Source organism: Clavelina lepadiformis, chromosome 6 (assembly GCF_947623445.1).
Source record: "Clavelina lepadiformis chromosome 6, kaClaLepa1.1, whole genome shotgun sequence".
Classification (NCBI taxonomy): Eukaryota; Metazoa; Chordata; class Ascidiacea; order Aplousobranchia; family Clavelinidae; genus Clavelina; species Clavelina lepadiformis.
In genome coordinates this window covers 13,631,814-13,653,062 of record NC_135245.1, presented here as the reverse complement: position 1 = coordinate 13,653,062, position 21,249 = coordinate 13,631,814, and the positions used below count along the sequence as shown (strand labels likewise).

At 34.8% G+C, this 21,249-nt stretch overlaps 1 protein-coding gene across 1 annotated transcript; it reads right to left on the bottom strand.

Annotated features, from left to right (window-relative positions):
- Positions 1-11,164: 11,164 nt before the first annotated feature.
- On the bottom strand, positions 11,165-14,506 carry LOC143463199 (uncharacterized). Its single transcript, XM_076961607.1, has 3 exons — positions 13,793-14,506; positions 13,255-13,418; positions 11,165-12,387 (listed from the first exon to the last, which is right to left on the bottom strand). The coding sequence occupies exons 1-3, from the start codon at positions 14,375-14,377 to the stop codon at positions 11,820-11,822; spliced, it is 1,317 nt and encodes a 438-aa protein (XP_076817722.1). The 5' UTR covers positions 14,378-14,506; the 3' UTR covers positions 11,165-11,819.
- Between the last annotated feature and the right edge of the window lie 6,743 nt (positions 14,507-21,249).

Sequence of the window (21,249 nt, the reverse complement as noted above, 5' to 3'; positions counted from 1 at the left end):
GAATGATGATGAAGGAAGTAACTTACCTGTCATAACAGCCAACTAGTTTTTATTAGCTATCATCAATCTCGAAGTGTTTTGGATAAGGTGACTCGACTCATTTAAAAAATAAGACTCGAGTCAGATCAATTGATAGCCTACCTGAAGCCGGACCTTTCAGAAAGCGGAAATCGACTACCGCCTCTTTCCAAAAGAAACGTTTAGAATTTTTGTGTTGTTTACTGATCCGCACACATTTGTAGAAACAAATAAAAAAAATTTCAAGTTACACTTTAACGTATTTTGACGAAAGAAAGAACAATTTTATTCGGATATCAAATCAAAAAGAACAGATTTGTGGATTTCCTTATAAAAATTGCTAAAACAGTTGTTTGTTTTAATCTGTAGCATTCGTGTCAGTAGGGCACTTTCCTTCAAAACCCCGCAGTCTTCACATTTTTGCTAATCTCAAATTGCCTAATTCAATATAACTTATTACACAAAGTGTGCGTCTTGCGCGAAGGGTATTTCGTTCATTTGCTGCACGTCAGTTTAGGTCTACTTCTGTTCAATACAAGCTTCATCTGTTTTTCATTACAATAGCAGCTTCTGTGTATACGCGGTGCTCGCCAAGAAGAACCGTGGCCCCGGTTGCCACGTCTTCCGTAATTTTGGGACACCCAAATTTAAGTCGCGACTTGCGCCATACCTTCCCCTCAGTTCAGTTGTTGTTAAAAAACGACAAATTTGGTGTTTTAGGGTCGTGGCGATTAATGATATTAACATCGTCTGTACTGTAGCCTATGACCTACCCAAAAATTTTAATTAAATTAATTTAACAGTTGTGCTTACCTTCAGTCATCATTATTTATTACACCGCTGTATTTTACATTTTGCATCAATTGCATGTCTTGAAGCCTTATTAAAAATTGCTGTTTATTAAGCTTATTAATCATTTGTGAGCACATTCTTCTGTTACCACGTTATGGTTGAACTTTGCGGTTAGTATCATGCTCTCGCTCCCCACAGTTGGCAAAATTTATTTACAGATACAATATTAAACTTAGTCGGCAGGGCTCGCTAAAGAGCAGTTAGCATTTCAATTATTATGTCAACGTAGTTATAACTTGTGAAAAATTGAAATGGCTTTACCATGACAAATTGCTGCAGTAATAACAAGTGCGGAAATATTCATATTGTATAGAAAAATTACATGTTTCCGACAATATTCTCTCCGTAGAGTACATACCATTACGTATCAGGTAGCTTATATTTATGTTCAGACGACAGATGCATGATGCGCCCATTCGGTACTGATACTAGCACATGTACATGTTGTAGAATTACTTCGGAATTGGTCTTAAAATAAGTGACTATAAAAACCCGTCATTCTAACCACGTAGGATACTCTCATTCCAAAAATCTCTAATAGCTGGTATGAGACCTCCTATCCGGTCATTTTTCCTTAAACACTGAAAGGACAAGCGCAGTTACTAACTTATACGATACCAAGTGTACATATAAATGGGTATGGCTGATTCTTCCATTCTTCTCCTGCTCTTGTTTTAAACACAGGCATTGCAAACACAGAATTAGGTTTTGCTTTAAGGATCTCATATCTAACTGTCTAAATTCTATTTTATGAAATTAAATTGAAATTAGTATGAAAGTAATACAACTTGAAACCATGAAAGTGAGTGTTTCATTGTAAGCAGACCTTGGTCGTGGCCGTTGCTAAAGATAGGCGGTACAACGCGAAGAAAGTATGTGAAAAGTTTATTTTAGCTAGTCGTTAAAGTTAGATGTACAGCAAGTAATAAATTTTGGTTTGATTTGGTATATGTTATAATTTTCAGGAAATATATATCAGAGGCAACATAGGAACAGAGAAATCTATCTCCGAAAGTACAGTACAACTTTCTCCGGTGAAATAAAAAGAAGCCATTGGTGCAATTGTAAGCTATCCCATCATTTGTCACTGGAGTATAACTGAACATTCCAAGTACAGCAGTTTATTTGCGGTTACTATAACGATCCAAATTTTGTGAAAAAGCAACCATATTTGGCTTGTCTTGGAAAAATGACGGAAACATATATCGTGTAGAAAGGGTTTGCAAAGGAAAAACATTTGTGTTGTTAATTGAGTGTGTAAATTGTAAATATATACATCAAAAAAACATCATCACCATACTGCATGACGAATTTTGCACATTCTTTGATTTTGACTGTTTCAAAAAAAATTATGGCAACCAAAAATCAGCCTACTACCCTCTGTCTTACGTCTTATTAACGAACCGAGCTAATCTTGGTTTAATTTTAATCAATAGACTCTATGAAACAATGGTTGTTATAAAATCAATGGGATTGTTTGTGCGTTTACATTGTTTTACCGCGCTTCGTGATTTGTTGTAAAAACTGAAAATACGTATTGTAAGCAATATCAATTCGTAGTTGACAACGCCGACACAGTGTGTCGGTGATAAAAAGTCAGTTTTTATTTACCTGTGTTAATACAATAAACGATAGGAAATCAGCCAACCAATTCTCACTGTCTGTTAATCCCCATGTTTACGCTGTAGACATGAAGAATTTTTGGCTTCGAGAAAGCGAAGGTTTGAAAACATGATGAAATTTTTAATTCAATTATTTAAGAGGTTTTCTTTGTGATGAATTGTGTGACTGCCTCTTGATACTCAAGACGGTTTTAAATTTCGTTTTGTACCAGCCATCTATTCACTGTAAGATTCATTAGCTATTGTGACGAGGCGTGCTAGGTAACAAACACAACAGTATCAGGTATGTCTTTGCTCCGGCGTTGTAATGTTATCAGTGAAAAGTTTCTGTTTTGTGCGCTCGGTTTTGTGTAATGCTTGTTCAACGGAACCAACGGGTATTTCTTCTGTCGTCACTTATTAAATTGGAGTACAAAGAGTGAAGAACAATACTATCAGTGTAATTTGACCTTTTTTGATTCCCGTGATGCTACCGTAGCTCGATACACGAGAGACGGCGAGTCGATCCTAATTGCCATTAATGTAACTGTTTGTAACAGCCAAGCAGTGGACGGCGTCCCCACTGAATTTACTAATCTTTCGAAAAAGAAATAAAGATATTGGTAACTAACACCAGTCTTTTTGAAAAGAGACGCTTTAATTGAATAGCTGTTTGCTAAGCTGACCAGGTTAACATTTAAACAATTGGCAATTATTCTTTTGTAAGCTGACGTCAGTTTCTTGTATTAAATTACGTGTAAAACTTTCCCAAAGAAATGTTATATCTTGTCTAACAAACTGAAACTATTGTTGCTTATTAAAGGCATGGCGTTGCTCTCAACATAAACGAAATTGATTTAAACAAAAACGGGGCATTAGCTAAATTACATCCGCTCACAGTGAACTCCATGTAACTCTTTCCTGATTAAATTAGCTTTAAGTTCAAGGCAAATAGAAGCTCTTTCCACAATAAATTATCGTGTTTGTAGTTTACCCCCAACTGTAATAAGCATTAGTTGATCGTGCCAATCGGAGTTGAAGGGGAAATCAAATACGCTGACAGATATAGTTGATTACCAAAGCTATATGGATAAGTTTATCTTCTTACATGACCCATTGCGGAATCCGAGCGTTTTAGAACATGTTATCTCTTCCATCAAGACTGTAAATCCAATTTACTCAAAATCTTCGCACAAGCAATTTTTTCTAATCGCTTTTCTATACCCTGCTTGCAAATGGCCCGTTACGAAATCTTATCTGCTTAAGTTTTTCAGCTCTCGTTACAAAACACCTAGTACCAATTTCACCAGCCTAGACCCTTAATAACTATTCGCTCGTTCTTGCACAGCGCAAGACTTAAATATAATAAACTTATTTGAATCTTCCCATTTATTCTAAGTTAATTGTACCAAATGTTAATGCCAACTGAAAAAAAAACCGTGCGTAATAAAAACGTAATATAGAATAACCATGTACTGTATATTTCATGTGCAGTATGAAGTTGCCGTCCAATATCTTTCATGGTTAGCAGATCTACAATATAACAGTAACACAGCTACCGTCAGATTTAAGGCATTTTGTTCGTTTTATCTCAAAGTATATAGGCTACTCACATGCAAACATTTGCCGAGTTTTTCGTAAATATTGGTAAAAACAATGTTAAAACAAAAATAATATTTACGAAACAGTTTTTCGTTACTTTGTGCAAATTTGGCCTGTTTCCACGGTATCTAATCATGCTCTGTATATCCTTTGCTAATTATCCGTAGTTACCTCTTTATGTGACCTAGGAGTCGTGCTCATTTGTATAGTAATGATCGACTGAGTGTAGGTGGGTCTGAAGTGGGGTTTATTACCCACGCGAAAGTTTAACCCAACTAGCACCTGATGTTGTTATTTCCCACGCTCGGAACGGCTTAATGCTGACTTTTACATACTTTTACATTCACCTTCGACGTAGACTAATTCGAACGGAACACAATCTGTGTACATTCCTTCACGGTTGCTTAATAATGATGTTACGAACATTTGATTTTTTTACCAGTTCTCGCTTACCAAAGCGTGTCTGAAACAAAATACCGAAGCATGATATAAATCGTCCCAAACTAATTAATTTTAGCTAATGTTTGTTGTTCATTCGCGTAAACTTTGGTTAAGGCTTTGCTCTCAGTCTGAGTTGACTTTAATTTTGTGTATTTACATACCAGTTTTTGTTTGGTGAGCTCCAGTATATTATGAACAGTTTTTTGATAGATATCGTTTCAATATAACAAAATGTGCATTATTCCGCAAGAAATATTACTGCTACCAATAACATCATCCACCTTTACCAAGTAAGATGCTGGTTATGGGTTGTAGTGAGCAAATACAAAGAATCCATTGTTGTTGTTGTTTTTATAACGATACCTTATTACCTCTATATGTTTACTTTGTTTAGGCTAATTTTTCAATAGATTTATCATTTTGTCGTTTTCGCTTTGGTGTTTAATCGTTCTTTCACAACTGGTGGTCAGGTGAACCTAGTCAGATAATTTTCCTTAATGAGCTGGTAATGCAGTCATTCATCATTAGACATGCCTAACTGCATACCGGTAAATTCCATTCGGTTTTATTGGAACTATTTAATCACAAACTCATTTAAGGTTGTGCCCATTGTTAAACTTTAAACTTGAATGTCAGTCAGACAATAGAAAATCTGTTACGCTTTAAGAATTGACCACAGTACATTTACATATTATTATAGAAAAAGAGACTGTGCTCCCTTTTGTTTAAAAATACTGAGCTCACTAGACTAAACCCATCTGTTATAAGTTAAGAATTACGTTTATTTTAATGGCGCCTTTTGCAAAGGCAATGTGATAGGATACAGCTGATAAAGCATTTTTTTAACCAGTTTGAATGTGATAAAATATGGATTAAGAATTAAAACATGCCATTCAAAGGAGGAGATCAATTTCACTTTGCTCGCGTTCTGAGTGATAAATTTGTTTTTGAACCAGCTGCTTGTCGCATTGCTTACTCGCTTTGAAATTTCTATGTTCATTTGGATAAGAAACAGTGCAAAGAAACTATTTGCGAAAATGGATCATTTAATGGAGCGTTTAATGCAACCTTTATCTGTATCATCGCTCCAGTTTTGACTGATTCTGTTCAATTAACATTATATTTATGTGGATAATTTACTCTCATTATTTCCACTATATGGCTCACTGCACGCCTCGATAGCCGCATAGATTTTGCTTCACCAAAGTACAACGTGCAATGTTATGTGAACGTTTCTGTTATTACGGATTTTGCAATGTTTTTGCTCTATGAAATATTTCAATAAAGCCTGTCTTCAAAAAGGTTTGGAAACTTATCCGAAGTTTGTATTATGCAGGTACACAGCCATTGTTCTTATTAAGCTGTCAATGACAAATTTCATTAAAAATACAGCTGGTTTATATTGAGTCGAAAATAAACGTCCATAATAGGTTTATAACTAGCAATATATCACGCTTATCCGTATGTTGGTGTAGTTGATTAGTGGTTGTTACGACCACGAAAACTTTTTTGAAAGAGTTTTGTTCACAACGTTTCGCGTTGAAACCCTTCACAGCTTAAGGTTATGGCGTAAAATGCGCATACTTTGTGTATTAGGCCTACGCGACAGCTAACAAGCGCATGCACATGATGAACCTTGTTTTATCTTTTGATGTTCAAAACATTTTGCCACTTCCCATGAAAGGAAATTTATTGCGCTGTTTTATCAAGCCGTCGAAATTTCAACTCGTTATCAATATATTTTTATTTTTCTTTGATGTTTGTCGCCAAAGCTTTGCTGTATCATTGATATTAAGTTGTAAGTGGTCCTAAATCAAAGAGGCCGCAAGAGCTTAAATTCGACAACTTACCTTCCGATGGGTGTAATTTTTACATTATGTGGTGACGGCAAAAAATTGCGACAGTCTTGCGTGAACCCGTCATTTAATATCGCTGAAGCCGGTTTGAAATAATAGCTTTTGTGGATTCCCGTAGACTATAAGAACCTCTTTTTCGGAGCTTAAGCGCCCCCGGTTATCTCAAGAAAATTAATTCGAAGCATATATATAGAAGTGTAAGAATAAGAATAAGGACAAACCTGGCCAGAATGGCCAATAAAAAAAAGCTTGCCGACCTTCAAGTTTTAAGTTGTTTCGAAATAAATTAGGTTAGGGCTTTATTGAAACTTTACACGAAAACCAGAACACCTGATCGGAGTTTTCTTACGCTAAACTTTTTTGTTACGTAAATGATGATGATTCCGTTTTAAGATTTTGGTACTCAGCGTTGGTGATTTTGTTGTTTAATGACATCACTGGATTTTCCTATTGTGTTCAGCTCTGAATTTCTCCATTTGCTTCCTGTTGTTTTAAACTGATAAATCTTGCAATTTCTTCATTTTAACTGCCTGGTAAAGGCTAATGAATGAGAGGAAGTATAGTGACGTGTACAAATCGTGGTGTTTCAAACTCTATTATTACACGTGACCTGTCTCAACCGAATCCTTACACCAATTTCTCTTCTGATGTTGCTTTTGTTTAAGAATTCTATAAGCTCAGTTGAGACCGAACAATAGCTACTTGAACAAAGGTCAAAGATCATGCGCTTTTCTCACGTCATATCTTAGACAAGCTCGGTATAGGGAAATCCGGCAAAGGACTTGAACTTGATAACTTTTTGGAGTCATAGCTGGTTAGAGTTATAGCTTCAATTAATATGTTACTATTTCTTGCTCTTTATATAGCACATGATCTGTATCAATAATTGATTTTGTAACCCAGCTTATGACAACAAAATTGCGATTTTCTTTGGTACAAATGATGTTAAACGAGTGATATGTTTTGATTGCTTTGAACTTTTTACGATAGTTTGTTTTTTGTTTCCGCTGTTTTGCCGCAAGCAGCTGTTGATGAGGTCATCAATCTGTATCACTGGAAGTTACCTATCAAAAAGACATAAAACCTTGACGAATTTGAACAACTTGTCATCATCGCTCAATCGTTTTCTTAAAACGTGTGGCGCACGTGTTGCGTCTCATATAGCACCACACGGTTTATTCAATACAACGTTTTTTACATTTACTTTTTCCAAAAATATAAGGCGTTTTGCAGATTTTATTCTGTTTCAAACACTGTAAATTGTTGACAACCTCAAACCTGATACTATTTTTAGCTGTGGAAAGCAAACATTTAAACGCGTATCTTGCATTAATTAGACAAGGCACAGAACACATTTTAGAAAATATATAAGCAAGCAACACAAGTACAAGAAAGTATTTTTGAAGAAAAAGGTATTAAAACTGTTTGTCGCGTTGTTACTGTATTTTTGTAAACAATTTGGATGTGGTAATGGGGTTAGTTATTCACTTGTTTTAAACTCTTAATATAATATATATGCGATGACAGACATGCAAAATAAAACTATAGTTAAACTCCATATATAAGATTGAACTTTAAGATCTGTGTTATCAGTCAATCTTGTCGCAATTCTATGTTGAAGGAAGTCTACGGAGATTCAACATAATTACATGCAATTTTGTTGTCATTGCTAACGCCCAAGGCCACTCGAATAAAGGTTAGGAAATATCGTCTACTGTAAAAAAGAATTAACTTGAAATTCAATGCCATGAGTATAAGCTTTCCAATAAAGCTTAAGATCCTGTCTGTAATTTGTGTGCTCGTGAAAGTCAAAATATTATGACGGCCACACAAGCGCTTATCGGTGTTGTATTTGCTGTACAAAACGGGCATTTTGCAATCGATCAAACTTTTGTGTTCTGTTTGAGTTTTTACTGAACTTTTTTTCATAAGAAATGTTAACAACATTAATTAAAATATGAAACTTTAAATTTGATAAATCATTAAATCAATCGTAAAAGAAATATATATTCCCGCTTTGCTTAATTAATTACTTTCATTAAACTATCTTCTAATGATAAATTCCATGCCATTCTACTGCATAACTTTGAAATCGACGTCGGTCGACGACAACAAAGCGATAAAAATACTTTAAACTATAATTTCTGAGTACGCGATGTATAGCTGAACTCAGCATTGTATCATAATACATCGTTGTGTATTGATTTGATGGATTCGTAACTGTGTATTTGGAGAAATAATTTTAATACACTTGTAGAGTGATGACAGTGAAAGTTTTTATCATACGCATTTTATTTCAGCGCTACAACAACTGAAGCTAAACATGTCGACAATTTCCAAATATTCGGAGCGGCTAAATGAAATGTTAATCCCCAGACTGTTTTTCCCCGATTTGAATTAATGACCGGCTTGTGTGGTTTGTACCGGCGAAATTGTTTGTGGGCCATGATGCATCTAAGGCTCTGACTGGTAATTAGGAACCGTTACTTTCGTACAACACAGTTTTACACTTTTCCTTTACAGCATTTTTTCTGTAGAATATAAAGGCTACTCTTTAAAGTTAGATATTTATGTAACCGCCATCTGATATTTAACTACTCAATATTGTTTTGTTTTAATTTAAAAAAAAACGGATATGGTGACATTAAAATATTTACTTCTCATTTGTAATATTAAGTTTGCAAAACATCAACTGGAGAAATATTTAGTAAACCTTTCACAGATGTACTCTTTACCACAGGTGTGACCAGCCGGAGACTAACGTTTACCCAAACTCTATTTACAAATTTTTATTGATCTTATCATTAATTTGTTTGTATATGTTAGACATTTCTTTTATGTGTCGATTTAAACGGCAGGTGTACGTTGATCGTGAAGCGAAACGCTCATACTCAGCTTCACTTGGATGACTGATAATCACGGAAGCTGCCCGTCAGTATGCAAGTCTCACTTCAAACGTGTCATCAAGACGTAAAATTGCAACAGGTCTCATGTTGCAAGGTCAAGTTGTAAATGTGTCTTAATACCTCAGACCTCATAATTAACATTTTATTCGATAAATCAGCATTCTTTAATGTTTAAAAAGGCTATAACTGCAATAGAATTTGTCATTGTATTATTTTGTTAAAACAGTTTGTACAAACTATTGATATATGCAGCTATTGCTTGTGTTGACGTTATTTTTGGATTTGAGCTCATTCAATTCATCTATAACCCAATAGCCTGGTTTGGCTAAAGCCTAAAATCGAATTGCAAATCATTTGTCAAAACAGATTAATGATATCTATTTCGTCTGCTTTCTACACTTTTGCAGTTGAATTTGCAGTTGTCTTGTAAGTTCTATGATTGCGTTCTGTCTGAATAATCTCGGACTTGCAGCAATCGGATACATCAATACTTTACATGTTTAGCACAAGGTTTAATTATTTTGTTCGGCAAATTTTCGAAAGAGTTTGCTTCGTTTTCGTCTTCTTTGCTAAGAACGAATAAATTGGCGCAAATCAGCTTACTTTAATGATCCTTTCGTTGTTGACTCCAGTTTCATCTTACCTTTTAATGACCAACGCCCGCATATGGTTTAAATTAATATTTTGCGTTCCAGGTGCTGTGTTTAATATAAAATTACTATTAAACTTTAATAAAGCGTTTGAAATTTCAGTCCATTCTACAACAATTATACTGTTTCGTGTTGAATATCAACAATTATAAGTGTTTTAACCTCTAGTGATAAATCGCTTGTGGCATAGTCGTATAAAGTGAGTGACCTGCGCAAAAAATATTTTACCTTGTTATACAGAAGAAAAGCCAATTTGGTTTTTGTAGAGCGTATTCTATAAAGTTTTAGTCTTTTATTTTGTTCAAACCCCCAAGGCATTACGTCTTACGTGGTAAAGCTTATGATCTTATCCAGAAATAGTGTCGACTTTGAAGCCGTCTTTGATTTCAGGAATTGAACTATTTTAAACACTATTTACTTGCAATATTAGTACCTCCAAAGGATTGTTTTTCACAACATACTGCTGGAAGAATTAGGACGAGTGTTTTTGAATTACCTTTAATACGATTCAGGTGGAAGGTGTTTTTTGACAATGTTGCTTTATATACGCACTTATCTTAGCGCGTATACAGAACTTCAAACATTAAATTGTCAAATCCGAAAGCAACATTCTTTACCTTGAATTATCGGATTTTTGTATATTCATCTTTTTTTTTAAAAAAAAACGGTTTAATTTAAATACTTGTAAAGTGAATGTAAATAGTGAAAAGATAAAAACTGAATTATTTTGAAAACGTTTTGAAGGAATTATTCCAACAATGGTGAAATAATTTCGGAAAATTATCAAGACACGTGCCTCATCTATTCATTTTACTTCATCCCGCTGTGCAATGACACAACCAATGCCGATTTTAATCGCCTTAAGTTCTTTAAATGCACCGTTGTAAATAGGTGAACATTATGTTTTTGTGCTATATGAAAAGCTGCACATTATATTTGGTTATTGCCGATCAAGACATTTGACAGATTATCCTGGTAAACATAAACTATAAGCTACGTTATAGCAACAGGCAGACAAGTCTGAACCAAAAGAGTTTTCTACAGTGGTTACATATAAACCAATATCGATATAAAACCAATACGCGAAGAAAGCGCGAGAGATTCAAGTGATAAATAACAAAAATAACCTTAATTATCTCCAAAGGGAAGATGATGAAGAATGAATGTTGCAACCTCCATAGGATCCTCTGAACCATACCTTACTTGATTGTTCTCATGACAGGATGTTCAAGCATAAATATTTGTCAACCTTTTATTATGATCGTCTGCTAAAAAATTCAGGAAAAATGCATTTAAAAACCCTATAAACATTTTGCAACACCATTGAAGCAACAGGGCATGTCATAATATAACAAGTAACGAGCAAATTGGTTCATGTGAACCTAAGTTAATTACAAACCAATAAGTTTCGAAAAGTAGTCTTGTCACAGCACTTTTCAATTTGGTAAAAAATAAAAGCAATAACACAAACAATAGTGCAAAACCTGATTACAGCACAATTGCTAACAAAATATATACCAATATGATTCATTTTTTATCAACAAAGTTTGGTCCAACCTTACAATTAAAATTGGTGTAGCATAAAAAAATAGACTGCGTTTAAAAATCAATATGTCTTTTAGCTGTATAGCACATTCTCTGTCAACAATATTTATCAATAATCCGCAAAATTAACACCCTAAATAACTTTGAAATGTGATCCATTTTTTTGCTTCCAATAACGACTAGCTACTAAATAATAAATGGGAGGTACAGTGAAATAAACCTACATATGGCTTTGTCTTTTCCCAACAGTGAAGTATTTACAGAATAAGTGAAACAGTTGATTTTGTATCTGTATTTTCTTATATTTTCATGTAGTTAACCGATAAACGAACGTTATACGCTGAAACGTTATGTTCCCATCTCCACAGCATTGCTTGTCATACCATGATGTATCATTGAATCATGAATGGACACAGGAGCATGCGCTGAAGCACTTGGCATATGATGATTGACCTGTCCAGCATGCTGGGGGTACTGGACCTCTTGATGTTGCAGGGGAGTCAAATGCCCACTATGTGGTGTACCAGCCACTGTATACTGACCAGGTATAGTTACTCCCCTGTGATGCGGCATGCTGTGCTGGTTATGCAATGTACTCATGATCATGTTTTGTGGGGGCACGCCCTGACTCTGTTGGTGGGGATGCATGATGTGAGGTGCGGGATGAGGAGGTGTGTGCGGATGAGAAGAATGAGGATGTAACATTTGCTCATGATGAGGGTGCATCACTTGGGAAGGGACATGCGGCATGTGTGACAGTGCTTCCAGTCCGGACTTTGGTTCAATGGCGTCACCGGAGAGTGATGTACCATGTCCCGAAGGAGTCATGTTATCGAGCCCGGATTGTGGGTGCGGTGAATTCGAAATTCCAGATGGTGGCAAAGACATGCCGCTTTGAGATAAGTCGCTACCATCTCTGTGAAAAAAAGCATTAATGTTGAGTATTTATTTTTGTATTTCGGAATATTAAAATTTGTCTTTAGCCTATGATGGTTTCTAGAACGTTTTTAATGTTTTGAGGCTAATATAGTTTTTTGTATGCAAAAATCGGAAAAAAAAACTTAAAAGCTAGAAAAATTTGCAGGTAGTTATAAACTATCAGTCAAGTTAATTTCTTGAAGAATAACAAATTTTTATGTTTACGCAGATAAAATTGAAAATACTATGTCATGATTCAATTCAAAGGTATGTCGTAGGTGCCAGGCTGCTCATTGTGGGAAAAGAACAATTCTCCTTTGTTACAACAAAATGGCGGAACCAGCAAGAAGTGATTCATGACGTCAAAATGTAGATAATTATTAAGATTTTTGCATATATGTACAAGAATATTTTGAAATTTGTTCTTTCCTTTCATATTCAGAAGTTTATTTCTATTTGGATGTGCCTGTGTAGCGAAATTTAAAGAAACTCTCCATAAACTTTTTCAAAGTGACAAACCAACAAAGTTTAAATCGGAAACTAATCCAAAGAAAAAACAAATTATTTTACTATTCTAATTACAATAGTTAACATTATAAATATATTTTACAGAGTTAAATGGTCTTTTTAAACATTAATGTGAGCAAAGTTGTGCTTGTGTACGACGTATTGCCTACATTATTGTAAACAGACATGTTGATAAACGTTTTTATCCAACTTCAATGACACAGATTCGTTAAAGGCGTCAAACCGATGACCAAGTATTCCTTACAAATTACATTCAAAAGTTCGTTTGCATTTGACCAAAATTTTTCTACGCTTATTTTCCGCCATATTTCACCGTCACCATATATTATACGCTTACCGTTCCTTAGCTTCTGCTGCCCGATCTCTTTGCCTTCTGTTTTTGAACCAGTTACTGACTTGAGTTACTGTTAAACCAGTTCCTTCCGCCAGTTCCCTCTTTTCTCTCGGTGATGGGTAAGGATTATGAGTATACCATTCCCTCAGCACAGCTCGCGATTTCTCCTAATAGAGAAAATTAGACTTCAAATAAACTTACCTGTTACAATATAGATATTATTAGCTCCAAGGAAACTTTTGGTTGTAAAAAAATAAATTTGAAATTTAAATCTTAGATAGTAGGCTATGTAGCTTAATTTAAAAATTCCCGTTTTCAACATGCCCAAGCAAGCATGGAATTTTTTTAATCATATCGTTCAGGAAATAAACTAACTCTAAAGCTTCTACCGTCTTAAACAACTTTTTCAATTTCTTATTAGCATTTTTAAGATTAAACTACAACATTATTTTATTCACTATGCTGTTTTTTTAATTCATGATTAAAATAAGATATGCATATCTTGCACTTTGTGCTTTGAGTCGAATAGTTTAAACCTTACTTTAAAACAGTAGCTGGTTTCTTCCCCATCCCATATTGATCTTGGAAGAGGAAATTTTCGTCTAACACGATATTTTCCAACCGCACCCAGTGGTCTTCCCCGCAATTTTTCAGCTTCAATATAATGTGATTTCAACCACAACTGTTGCAACTTTAGATGGTTGTGCTCAGAAAAATTGTTATTTTCAATGATTTTGTACAGTTCTCGAAAATTTCCTCTGTGAAAAGCCACCACTGCCTTTGCCTTTAACACACTTTCATTTTTATGTAAATGTTCACACCCTGGTAACGACCAAAGAAATCTCGCTAAACGTTCAATGTTTCCACCCTGTTGCAAAACCTCACAAACGCAAGCAACCTGCTCTTGTGTAAACCCGAACGAGAGCCCGGATTGGGTTTGTGATGTCGACGGGGGTGCGGTTACCGGCATCCCGCCGTACGAAGTCATCATGCCCGGGTTGAGTTGCGTATTCGGACCAGCAGAAACAGAGAAGTGAGCAGCAGCGGCAGCAGCAACGGCGGAAGGATGTTGAACGACCTGCGGAAGCATTGTCGGGTAAGGATTGATCGCTAAAGCAGCGGCCATTGCCTGCTTATCACCAAGTTGATTGGAATCCGCCGACAACTTTGCGAACGGACAATTTGAAATTGATCACAGGCGTTTAAATTTAATCAATTAAGCTTGTTTAAGTTTCTGTAAAATGTCATCGTTGAATTATTTCAGTCTCATCTAAGCATTATAGTTATAATAAGCTTACATATAACTTCTACCGATAGTTTACAGTCTTAAGCTAAGCCATTGGTATACTTTGTCTATAGTTCAGAACATATAGAGCTAGCTGAAGTTTTTGGTGAGTTTTTATGGCTTTCTTAAACAAAACCTCACGCTACGTACTATAACGCCATTATTCAACTTTTGTAACAGTAAATTCGGTGATTTTTTTATTGCTTCACTCTGTGACTCAGACTAGAACTGATGTTCATACTGGATCTTGGTTTCGAAAGTAAATTACATTTCTCTGAGTTTGTGATAGCACAACACCGCGCATCGCGCAGGTGTCAACCCCGAAAGTGCTGACTTATTTCAAATCAGACACCGTAATAGAGAGACGAGAAAAACTCGATGGCCGATTGTCTCTTCGTGTTTGCAAACTAAATTCGCTCTTCTCTCTTGACGCTTTTCCCAACGTTTTTCTTTTCTCAACATGGCGTTCTAGTTTGATTTGCTCGCGTCTATCGTCACATGCTAACTTCAACATAGTCCAAATTTGAACAAAAAGGGAATTTGTTACAGTTTTATCTGTCTAACTCTAATTAGCTTAGTATTTGTTTAATTTAACTTGTTTTTAGACGTATTTTCTCCAAAAAAATTCTCTCTAAAAATTGTTTATTGGCAGAAGATTATTAAAATGAGACCATGAAAGTAATAATGTCGGCTTTGATTTAAGTAGGAATAAAGCTATAAAAACACTTATTTTTTCTTTATTACGTATAACTGCCCATATAGCTGCTAGCATTCTTGCACGGTATAGTTCCGTTAGTCAACTCATCCAATATTATGCACAGTTGCAAAAATTTTTTCAAGAAACGACGCACCTGAGGAACGATTAATTATTATCTCTAATTAAAGCTAACATGATAGGTGACTTCATAAAATATAAGAACATTCCTGAAAATATAACTTGCAGCGTATAATGGTTAAGTAACAAAGCATTCTTTAATTGAATCTTTTTTCAATAGGTTTATACTTAAATTTAACTTGCGCCCATTTTTTATTTATTTAACTACTATTAATGCTTTTTTGTTGAATTATTTTCAGATTTTTTTTGCCAACAGTATTTAATCGCGTATAGTTTTTCCTGTTATAGCCTCCCTTGTGCAGTGTTGTTAAATGTTGGTTCACCTGTAGAAGGCGCACCATGAAAAAACTCACTATTATTATTTTCTACGCCCTGACCGCTATGGCGATGAGTGCATATATAACGTTTCTTCAGTTTAATGAACCTTTTTATCTTAAATATATTCTTTGTTATGACACTGACAAACTGACGAAACGTAACTATATGCTTATACCTTGGGGACATTTTGCGGCCATTTTGAAATTGGTGCAAATTACTTTTTTATAAATATAAAATTCCCAAAGGTAAATTTCCAGTAAACAGTATAATCATCTCAAAATGCCCATTCACTTAGCCGACGATAGACATACAGAGTATAGAAATGTCTATACCTGTTTACATTGTGAAGTATATGTTGTTGAAAACTTCAAACAAAATTAGCATTATGTTATTATAGCAATGCAATATGACATCTCTCTTGCATTTCATTTTGCCCAAGAAATCGTATCACAACCGCTATTTCCATTCGACGTCATAAAACAACATGTAATTGCTGATTAATTTTATTTGATATTGCCGACAAAACGTTTAAACAATCGAATGCAAGTGCGCAAAATAAGCAGAGATTAATAACTCTATTTTCTTGTTCTAATGATTAATGTTTATCTAATTTATTAAAATGTTTGTTTAAGGAAGCCGTTATTGTCTTTAATCTTCGTGTGATAGGCGCTGTATCAAACGTATTCTGTCACACAATTAATGAGATTACAATTACTTTTAACATGTTGAACTAAACCCCTAGCTGGTTTAGTTTAGTTGTTATTTATTAAACATCACAGTCTTCAAAACTTGCGTATAGTGTATTTGAAAACTCCACATTATCGATAAAGCTGTGAAAAGTGAAATATGTACAGTGCATTGCGCAATAAACTGGTTTACTTGACCCTTTCGAAGGACCCTTTACATATCAACCTTTTTTCGCAGTTTAATCCAGTACAATAGGTTTAAGTATTGATTTTATACTGTAATCTCAAGAGAATTTATTCGCTTCAGATAAATGCATTTTAGATAACACAAAAAAGCATATTAACGCGATTTTAATGTTAAGTAGTTTTTAAGTGAAAGGTGTTTTCCTTATGGAGTATATTTTAATTTTCATAAACGTCTCTTTTTCATATTTCGAAGTTATGGAGTTTTTATTGAGAAAAACCTCTGAAGCTTGTTACCAATAATCCGGAATGAATAACTTGGCAAGTTTGTACGTTCTAGTCGTTTTTAAATTATGTGTCACTGATGCAAGCGATGACCTTCTTACACTTGTCGCAGAACTGGCAAAATAGCAGATTTGCAAGAAGCGTAAAGCGCGTCTGGGAAAGAGACACTGGGGCGACATTCCTGTACAAAAAGGAAACAAAGTATTTGAAAAGACTAATAAGTTGTAAAACTTCATAACGGAGGCTGTCATTCAGCAAATGAGTTGATGAAGTTGATCGTTCGGCCGTATAACAAACTGAAATTGATGTGTATTATCTGCGATAAACATCCAAGATAAAATCAGCCAATAGAAGCGGTCAAAAAAATTCATCTTTTAAAATATCTCTGTTCCAAAAAATCTTTTTATCAAGTATTTGACATTTTCCCGCTTTCCATCGCATGCAATAATCATAAGCCAAGCATTTTTCCATAACTTAAAATTTTATGGTTAATTACCAACTTAACAGAGGCATCAGCGTAACGAAGTAATGAGCATTTTGTACAAACTGCAGTTTTTCCAACATGCATTATCCAGGTAAACGGCGTGTAACTAAATAACGATTTTACTGAAACCTACTCGCTTCTCAGGTTGACGCCATTTAAAGCGTGAATAGGGCACGGTGCTAAGCCGCCTTACCCTTTCTTATTCTTATCTCTTATCGCAGGCAGTGGCTCGTGAAGCAGAATTATTTTCCCAGGAAGTTTTAAAGCCGCTTTCCCACGAGCCCCCAATTAATGGTGATTCATCAAACTTGTGTCTTAAACAACGCTTGCATTTTACTGCGATAAATTGTCTTAATAATTTTTGCCCATGATCCGCTATGGACATTTTATTTCCGAACGTTTTCTTTTATATGAGATAAATGACATTATAATTACAGAGCACCACGCCATCTGCAATGTAAAATACATTTAACAAGGTGGCCATACACGAGTACACGTATAGCCCACCACATAGTTCCATTTCAAGTAAGTTTCAAGTTTAAACCAAGTACAGACTTTTTTCCTTTTTGCAAATTTTTTTTCTTTTTCATTAAGCGGACTGGTATCTTTTTCCCACAATTTGCTTTGGTGCTCATAAGAACTACGGTTGAAATGTTTCAACATTTTTTTCCATTCATGCATGAAGGCTCTGGCTAATCATACGTATTTGACATAGACATAAAACAATATACTAACGATTGAAGCTGTTTACTAAATATTTCATATTGAAAGAAAGTGGAGTTTGTTACATTTGTTTTCAAACAATAGTTTAAGCAAACAATAACTCATGTTACAGGGAAGAATGTATACTGTATTAAACGAATCTTTTTCAAAGCACCGTATGTGTAAGAATTGCAACAATAGATTTTACTTGTATACTGTGACAGAACCGACACCCCGCTACTTTAACAATTAGGATATAAGTTCTCTATGAGTAATTGTCTGCTAACCTGGCCTTTCAGGGTTTCGAGGCGCGAAGCAGCCCGGTCAGCTGAGAATGATTTATGCGCGCGTGGGACTGTCTACATTGTAACCGCTGTACATAAAATAAATGACTTTGGTTAACTGGTATGAAAGTTTATACTCCATAGTAACAGCAGTGCACGTGTTTGCAAGAGGACAGTCTTTTATATTTTTCTTGTTTGACTCATGTGGGTCGTTGTCACGTCATATTCCAAGCGTTTCTTGGTCTCAAATGACCCGTGGCATCGTCTTTATCGATCATATGTCAGAGCGGTTGTTCAAGTCTAGGCTGCGTGACGTATTAGTGTCTCAGAAAGAGTTAATCTTATAAATGCCGTAACGAGTTAAAAAAACTTTCTCTATTATCCATCTCTCCGTCTTTTCACGCCTCATATTTTGAGCTAAAAGCTGATTTGTTAACATTTGCAATACAGTTATTCTTCGAGAACAGATCTCAGACGATTTTTCTATTCCGTTACAGGCCTATTATCGCCAGGTAAATTGCTTATGTGAGGTTTAGAATAAGCATGGTCGCACGCTTTACAGTTAAGCGATATATATACATATGAACCCTTACGTTAATCCTTACGCCATATAGTAATTGAAACCACGTAGTAAGAGTTCTAACCACGCAACTGTGGCACTTCATCGAGTTCATTTCTATTTGCTCAGAACTTACCAAACTCTCAGACTTATTATAAAAGATAGGAATTAACGATATATTTTTATAAATACAATGCTGTTATTATTGCTATAAGGCGTATATTATAGATGAAAGCGGTCCATGCGTACCAGAAATTTACTTTTTAATTTTAAGCGTTGTTATCGTTATCTAAGGATGATTTTTCCAAGAAGAATTTAAATGAAATCGAAAATCTAAGACTATATCAAGTTTCTACGTCAGAGATGAAAATAGCTTTTCGATGTTTAGAAAGTCGCTCGTGAGTTATGTCAGCCAATAAACGCAGACATAAGAAATATGTTAATAAGGGTTCCAAAATAAAGCAAAAACAATAATGGTATTTGCCACAAGAAAATAAGATTACACAATACAGTACTTCACACCATTTACAGTTTTTTTTTTAGTCTTCATTATATAATTTTTAAGTAACATTTGAACTTAACATCATAATATGTTGGCTTTAGTCTATAACATGAAAAATTTATTTACTGTTAAAAGTAAAAAAACATGGTTAATGTATTTGTTACTTTTAGTTTTTACATTATTATTATTATTGCATTGGTGCAGGATTGCCGACACAGTGGTCGTTTAATTGTCTCTTATACCGGCCGCTGTTAAAAGTGCAGGTCCTGTGTTTGTGAAAACGGTTGTAGATTTATTCATATCTTTTCATGTTTTTTTAAATCTATGTAATGTACTCCTCATCGTTTTTTTATTTCCGCTTGTGGGGGCACGTTTTCCCATATTTGCTGTTTCGTACAACTCATTATAAAAATTCTGAACCAAGAAACTTAGGCTGAACAAAGGTGTTACATTACAAAGCATTTTAAGGAACGGTAATTCCAAACAAATTTGTGATATATGATATGGTTTCAATCAAGCCGTGAGAATTTGATACCAAGTGATCTGGGCGTAAACGACCATTAAAATTATTTTAGGTTTATGTTATGGCAGGTGTGTGCTTAGAAGCTGGTACTTATAGTCGTGATACTAAAGATATCCGGAGTTTAGAAAGTTTAACATTTCAGATAAGGGTGCCTAGAGAAAACGTTTAACATATTTTTCTTACATAGAAGAGCCACTGAAATGCACTAACTTTTTCACGTGAAAGATTGAATGAGAACCGATGTGTCTGAAACTACTGAAGGTCGATAGTGATGACCAAGCTGGTATTATTTATTAGCCGCCCATTAATTATTTTGACACACAATCACTTTTATTATTACCTTAAGGTTACAGCGCAACAATATTACGCACAACGCTGCGATGAAATTGTACCCTGTACCATCGCCACTTAAAGTATATGTATTGTGCAGCGTGAAGCTTATTCAAAAATAGTTTTCCTGCAAATTTATGGCTCCTTTCTGTAGGTTTAATTTTTTCAAGCCACATAGAATCAGTCATCACATGTTTACATTCGGCTAATTCTGCAACATAAACCATCGAATGTTTTCACAGTAGGCAAAGGTTTGGGATGTGCTGTGCATCAAATTAGAAAAATTATCGCTCTTCTCTCACGCCCTTAGTGCAGTAATTTTTGCCCACTCTGTGAAAAATTCTGTTGATCAAAGTAATTACCGTTAATTTTCAAACTAACGCGCCGTGTTAAATTTCAACAAGATTCGCTTCAATGAGAAGCGTAAATCAGTATTTCACCATAAGCTTTCGAAATGCATCAAACATTGCATATCTTATACTGTTATATGTGTTTCTTCACAGTTTTTAATACAAACGACCGTTTTAAGCGTTCAAGAAAACAGGAAAAATATTTAAATTAAAATGAATTCAGAAAAAGTTTGGGTCAATGGTGTTATAAGTGTGAAGAATAGTCAGATGTGTGGGCGAGAGCAAAAGTGTGACCACACGGTGCGAGCATGTAACTAAAACTGTAAATGTTAAACAATCTTAGTGGCTTTTCAAGAGGGCCATTCGGCGACAACTCGAACGCCATTCATCCGGAAAAAAGAGGCGTTGGCTTATGTTAATTGTTATGTTATTATGTTATTATATTATTATGTTTTTATGTTATTATGTTATGAATGCCATTGCAAAGCCTTTGTATTATCAATCTTATATGATTAATACTCACTGTATATTTATATAGAAAGTAGGCCTAGGTCGGTTATCCATCTATCTACAGATCCAAACTTTGCCTAAGACAATCTATTGTTTGAAATTACTGGCTCCACAAAATGTCTGATTTAATAGAACGTAATACTTTATTCCAGATTCATTTAC

Bases quoted from the DNA above. Each gene is read 5' to 3' on its own strand.
- LOC143463199 (XM_076961607.1), bottom strand. From the start codon at position 14,377: ATGGCCGCTGCTTTAGCGATCAATCCTTACCCGACAATGCTTCCGCAG. The intron at 13,419-13,792 runs GTAAGGTTTAAA...TTTCTCTATTAG, and splicing joins AAACCAGCTACTGTTTTAAA to GAGAAATCGCGAGCTGTGCT. The intron at 12,388-13,254 runs GTAAGCGTATAA...TTTTTTTCACAG, and splicing joins GCAGCAGAAGCTAAGGAACG to AGATGGTAGCGACTTATCTC.